General features: G+C 38.6%; 1 protein-coding gene across 1 annotated transcript; it reads left to right on the forward strand.

The window, feature by feature from the left end:
- Positions 5012-6649, forward strand: LOC109850987 (probable WRKY transcription factor 48). The gene is given in 4 exon segments (XM_020421078.1): positions 5012-5530; positions 5533-5594; positions 5693-5842; positions 5955-6649. Coding segments are annotated over 4 exon segments (948 nt in total). The 5' UTR covers positions 5012-5218; the 3' UTR covers positions 6379-6649.

Below are 7366 nucleotides of genomic sequence, written 5' to 3' on the forward strand. Positions count from 1 at the left end.
TACACACATATATTATACATATATAAGAGAGTGTATACTTATATAAGAGAGAGAATACATATATAAGAGAGAGTATACTTATATATACATATATACTAACAGAGAGAGTATATATATACATACATACATACATTATACATATATAAGAGAGTATTCTTATATATACTTATATAAGAGAAAGTATACTTATATATACTTATACATATATATACTTATATAGGAGAGAGTATACTTATATACTTATATACTAAGAGAGAGTATATATATACACACATATGACATATTATACATATATAAAAATATATTATATATACATATATTATACATATTATATATATATTTATATATACATATATTATACATATTGGGCCCGGGTCAGTGGGCTTTTTTGGACACCCCTACCCACAGCTTCTCATATGCATAGTCTAAAAACTTCTCAACCCCTTGTTCATATTTTGGATCAAGTCTATCATCATCTACTAGGACCATCCAATCTTTATTCGGCGTCATTTCAAGCAATGTACTAAAATATTCTGAAAAATTTTAAAACCTCATCAAAAATTAAACACAAAAAAATGCTTAATTTTATTTTGAGACTCATATGTTCAGATATAGGGTCATTCAGTATCTAAAGGAAAAGATGTTAACCTATATATGATGTTATTCATAAACTATTTATTTATGCAATCATTGGTCAACGTGGAACTTATATAAAAACACTCTCACAATGTTGTCATTAGTGTAATGCACAAATCAATTAAAATAATATTAATTCACATGTCTTTATCACAAGTTCTTAAATAATTTGGTATGAGAATACATGCACTCTACAATAGCAAACTTTATTTCACATGATTAAATATTACCATATAACAAATTAGTAAATATAACAAATTAGTAAAAGAACTCATTTTCTTTAAAAGACATGTGACGTAGGACCTAGGATTATAACTAATAAAATGACTTGTTAATGGAAAGTGGTATGTCCAAGCTTAACAAGTACGTCTGAATAGCTAAAGAAATAATCATTTCAAAATGCATGTAAATTAAGTAAATACCACTTATGCTATATTGGTTTTGAAGTCATATTATTTATTTATTTATATATATTTTTGTAGGAACATCAAATAGAAGGTGGACAAGCTTCAAATAAAGGAAGGAAAAAAATAGCACCAACGCGGACAAGAAGTAAGAGAGATGATATTTCAAGGAGGCAAAACATTAAAGCTATTGCACTTAAATACCATATAATTTTCCTTTCTTTACACTTATATAACCTCACTTATTTTTGACAGCACTTATTTACCCTAAAGTAAATTTAGACTTATATACCCTCGCTTGTATTTGGAAAGCACTTATATGCCCGAATTTTTTTAAAACTTACACTTAAATACCCTAAAGTTTTTAAAAATTACACCTAAATAGTATAAATTTGTTATTACTAGTTTAATTCCTTCAAAACTTATGTTATTGTTATTTATTTTAGTTCCTTTACTCTAAATTATAAGTTTAATACATGAGTGTGTTCCAATGGGAAGAGCACGACGAGAAAATGCTCGTCATTAGAAACAAAAAAGTTAACTGTAGTTTAATACCTTATTGTTTCAACTATGATGTACTTATATACCCTCACTTATTTCTAGTAGCTACCTTAAACTTTTTAAAACTTGCACATGTATACCCTTTCTAATTAAGGTAGCACTTAAATACCCTAAAGTTATTAAAACTAACACTGAAATGCCTTCCCCTATGCAAATTTGAGGGTATTTAACTGTAAATTTTAAAAACTTATACAAGTGCTGATGCAACAGGTGAAGGTATATAAGTGCAAGTTTTTTAAAACTTTATGGTATACAATGCTGCTAAAAACAAGTGACTGAGCATAAGTGTAAAGTAGAAGAAACTATAGGGTACTTAAGTGCAATTACACCAAAAAAACGGAAGAGGAGGCGACAATGGGGCGACTATGTTACCGTCGAGCTATCAAGAAAGAGGAAGAGGAGACGACGATGGGGCGGCACTATGGCAACGACGACATTGTGGCGGTGTTGGGGCTACGATGGCACTGGGGTGGTGCTAGGGCAATGCTGGCTCGTCGCTAGGGCGACGCTTGGGTAACGATGGTTCTAGGGCGGTGATGAGATGGCGTTAGGGCGGCGCTGAGGGCATTGGCTCTGGGCCAACGCTGGCACGACTAGGATTAGGCAGAAGAACAACGACGAATAGCAGAGACGATGAATAATAACGCGATTTTGTTATCTAGGGTTTATTAGTTACGGTTAGAGGGAGGTTTGGGTTTCAGGTTCTTTATATTATTTTGATTAGTAATCTTGTTATGATTAATGAAGGTAATAGACTCCTTTGCTTTTCAGGAGACCCAATAACAACGTTATTAGAACCAAATCAATGAGGGGACTAGAAAACCGTTATCCCATCTGACATCATTACTCTAATATTTGTGATCACTGGATGAAGGTTTTTAAAACCATCTCTATTTTACACACATTAATGACGGTCAAATAGTCCATTCGCTAATTTTGGTCATTAAAGACCTGATTTCTTGTAGTGTTCATACGTATTCTCATTAAAATTTTTTTTGCAAACCCTATAAATTTTTTTCCCCAACATATTTTAGATTTTTTACGAATTTTACTATTTGTATCACTGTTAATTTTAATTTTCTTGCACATTGCACGTGTCGTAGCTTCTAGTTCCATCTTAAAATCATCCAATATCATCAGATCGAAAGTTGCAATGAGAATTGACGGTTGAAATTTATTTGTCTAAAATGCTTGGGTAAACTACTGTCAAATGAAATCAAATTTTACCCCACTATTACGTCATTGTTTTTCAAATATGCATGCCTGGAATAATAATAGACACATTTCTTAATTGCAATTAATTAAGTCGGAATCGATACCACAAGATGTCTCCCCATCTAGCAGCAAATCCGTGGTCCCAACTTCTCCACCCCATTCACAGCAGTTCCCTTTTTTTTCCCCTCTACTAAACGAGAGAGGGGCTCCAACCTAAATGTCTTGTGTGGTATACTGAGGCCGAGATGCAGCGAGATCCAGTGATCTGACTGCAATCAGCCACCGACTGCCTCCTATTGTCAGCTTGAGAGATCGATGGTGAGCAGTCGGTACTTGTTCTTGCTTGCTTGCTCAACGGGTGGAAGGTTGAACTATACACGTCAGCTTCTTCTTCGTATGTATTCTCATTTTCTCATCGAAACCTTGATGTTGACCCGAATTAAATATTTGTTGAACCGTATATATATGCTTTCTAACATGACAACGGAAAGATGTTTTCTCAAGTATATATGTATACCTTTTCTTTTTTTTTTTGAGAGAGAGGGAGAGAATGTATTATACCTAATTATTAGAATATGCTATATTTGGAATTCTGGTTTCATTGAACTATAGTTAGTAATCAAATACAGCTAGGGTATGGTTTTTCCATAGGTACCCCTCGATTCTTTCATATTAACGAAACTGCCCTTCAAATCTTGATATTTGCGAAGTTTCTTACCCTCAAAACTAGCATATCCGGTTTTTCTTCCACTACAACGTAATAATATGTTTGCTTTTAAACAAGGCAATGTTAAAACTTCCAAAAAAAAATCCAGTAAGTTTGCGACAATTTCACATTTGAAAACTAATTAAAATTGTTAAGTTAATGGGGGAAGAAAAACATCAATGCGAGATAACTGGAGTTAATTTGCATATTTTGCAGATACCAAAATTTTGAGGATAACTTTGTAAATATGGAAGATCTGAACGGTACATACGCAAAAAACCCCTTGATGCAAAAGAATCGGCGAAAAATGAAAATAGGAAACTTATTGTGTTGTTGTTTCACCTTCCGTCTCGTAGTTAATCAAATCCATCCTCTTACAGACCGCAATTAAAATTTTTAACAGCTGTTGATGGATAGAAAGAGTTTGGGTATTGCGCGTAGACCGCTTGTAGTACCGTTGTTTTGAAATTTTTTACTACTCTTTAGGTTAGCTGTCAAACCCTCTGGATATATATATATATATATATATATATATTATATTATATTTTTTTTTTTTTTTTTTTCCTTTTTGACTATTTTACCTAGGGTAGTGGCAGGCAAAATTTCACAAGGATAAAGAGTTAAAAAGAAAAATAACAGAAAGGCATGCTGCTAGCTACTTGCGAATACGCAGACGACAAATGCAGACGGCGGTGCTGCGTGTATCTATATTTCAGCTGAAAGTGAGAAGTAGAATGAGGATAGCAAAACAACAGTGCGATGCGAGAGAGATGACGCGCCAGAGAGACGATATGGTTGGGGTCGTGGTTGCCGCGGAGGGGCCAACACGGTGGGGAGGGGGAGGAGGATGGGTTAATTTTGGAGTTAACAAATAACTACGTACATTTTGGAGTTTTTTTAAAACATATATTTCATTTGGACGATTTTATATTTGGAAAAAAAAAACTTAAACCAAAATTCGAATAAATATTTTTAACCATGCGCTGGATATTTTCTCTCATTTTTTTTGCCTTTTCTCTTCCCGCCTGGACTTTAGGATTTACAGGGTGTGTTTTTACGGAGAAGGACCTGTGACGGTGTTTGCGTGTCGGGAAGAAGAGAGAGAGAGGATGACGCGGGAAACGTGTCAGCATCAGATCCGCGTCCCCAACTCGCTCCCACAGCCCCACCGTCCCCTCGCGCTGGACCACACGTGCCTCCTCCACAGGCCTACGGCTCCCTTTTCACACCCATGATCAGAACTAGAAGCAGCTAACTACTGTTGTACGGCCCGAACCAACTGACGTACACGTGCGAACTCAGACTCCCTCCCTCCACTCCACCCCCAGTTCACGAGGCCATTTTGAGCGTCCCTTCGCTCTGAACCCCATAGCTGACACGTGGGATAACAAACAGTTCACACTGCGTTTCCCGGTCAAAACTCGCCCTCGCTTCTCCTTAGTATGAAAGCCCCCGTCTATCGAGCGAGACAATCGCCCGCATTTATTGCTTCGACATCGGTACCTTCTTTTTCCTAATTCCACCGGCTATCCCCAGTCACCCGGTTGTCTTCAAAACCTTCAAAAGCTAGACATAAAACAAAAATCTAAATTTTATTCACCCCCTATTGTTATCATCTTTCTCCTGTTTTCCATCTCTCCGGTTTCAAACTCCACCCACTTAAACCGGAGCCCTATATGATCTGCTTCCATTGTTAATGAAGAAAGAAAGCAGCGAGCTGACGGAGATCTCACCGGTCGGTGACCAGATCTCGACTTCGTTCCCGTTCTCGGCCGGCGGATTGTTCGATCAGTTCGCGATCAATGGAGGCGCCGGAGAGAGGAGCTCGTCGCTGGGATTCTTGGAGATGCTCGGGATCCAAGATTTAACTTCTCACTCCCTCTTTGATTACCTCCCACCTCCTACACCGGTGAGCTTACCGCCGGAATCCTCCGAGGTGGTCAACTTACCGGCCACTCCCAATGAATCATCGGTCTCTTCGTCGTCCACGGAAGCTCCGAACGAGCAAGATCCGGCTGCGCTGCACCGGCTAGCGATGTGGATGCTGATTTGGATAAGGAGAAGAAATTAGAGTAAGCTCACGAGTCACTTTTTCATTCTGATTTACTGTATAATATAACTTTTTGGATTATTTTATTTAAAGAGGACTTATTGGAAAAAGCTTCAGCAGAACACCTAAAGGAGGGAAGAAGAAGGGGCAAAAACGTAAAAGGGAACCGAGGATCGCGTTCTTGACGAAGAGCGAGGTGGATCACCTCGAAGACGGTTACCGATGGCGCAAGTACGGCCAGAAGGCCGTCAAGAATAGCCCCTTCCCTAGGTAACTATTTACACTCCCTGCCACTGCGAATACAGATACGGTATCCCGTCATCACCCCCTCGCTTTTACGTAATTCCCAGCTAACAGTGAAGGGCACGATCGTCATTTTCAGGAGCTACTACCGGTGCACCACCGCCATGTGCGGAGTAAAGAAACGGGTGGAGAGATCCTCAAAGGATCCGACCATCGTCGTCACCACCTACGAGGGACAGCACACCCACCATAGCCCCGTCGTGCCACGTGGCAGCAACATGATGCATCGTGCCCCGCCTACCGCGGGGTACCATTTCGGTGTTCCGCAGGTGCAGCAGCTCAGAGACCTGCACCTGCCCTTCTTCGACTCCTACTTGCCCCCGCCGTCTCAGCCTCCTCAACCACTTGTTGATTTCCGCCACATGCCGCAAATCGATCGGAGATACTGCACTGCTCCTGCTACTACTACGACGATGACGGCCGCTGGTGTTTCCATCCGAGATCACGGGCTTCTTCAGGACCTAATCCCATCGCAGATTCGGAAAGTAGAGGATGCGAGCTAGAACCCCTTATGACGAATTAACTCCTTATTTTTGGGTATGTCGAATTAATGTTAATTCCCCGTATTAAGTTACTTATTTCTTGATATCGATCGAGGATTTCTATTTCTTCTGCTGCTAAATTAACATCATTAATGGAGAATCAAGACGGTCCCCATTTATGAGCTAAGATGCTTGTTATAACCAAGCAACAATGTACTGATATTCTCACTACTATGTATAATTATTACTAGCTGGCTAGCTAGTGAATTGATCTTCTGAGTTTTTATTATTATATGGCTCTCGTCATTCTTCACTGAAATCATGGTAAAATTATAGGATTAGGGTTTGTATGGGTTGGGGGAATGTTGCAGCAGCTTTACTTGGGGGAGCATCATTTATGGGCCCATTTCTCTCTCTGATTGCACTGGCTAGGATGGCAGTTGGTAGTAATTGTGAATGGGAATGGGCTCCCATTGTCTTGTATGTTTTTTTAACTTCTGTCTTGATTAATTCCTGTTTGCCTTCGATCTTATCCCTTTGATGAACTCCTACTGTGGATCTCTGAAAGCTTGCATCTTGTTCTGTTTGTTTTTCCATTGTTATTTCAATGAGCTAGGCGAATTTTTCTGGGTTTTTTTTTTTTGGTTTTCGGTTATATTCCTATGGTAGCGTAAATGCCCTTGTTGTTCTTGGTGGAATGTTGGCAGTGAATTTAATGAGGTTACTACAAATGGATAGGCACGAAATTTTTAAGGTAAGAGTATTAATGTGAAAAGGGAGTGCAACAACACAATGGGTTTGGAATAATGGCTATTTTATATATCTAGATCTATGTATCTATATTTGTTGGTGTAACTGATTGTGTAGAGGACAATGGAATTGGTGGAGTTCTTGCATGATACATTGGCTGGTATTATTTGTGTACACGTACATAACTAAAATTGGGGAAGGTTTTGACGTACAATTTTTGCTACTCGATCTATGGATTTCATCGTCACATTTTTGTAGT

The sequence above is a fragment of the Asparagus officinalis genome, chromosome 7 (genome assembly GCF_001876935.1).
Source record: "Asparagus officinalis chromosome 7, Aspof.V1, whole genome shotgun sequence".
Lineage (NCBI taxonomy): Eukaryota > Viridiplantae > Streptophyta > Magnoliopsida > Asparagales > Asparagaceae > Asparagus > Asparagus officinalis.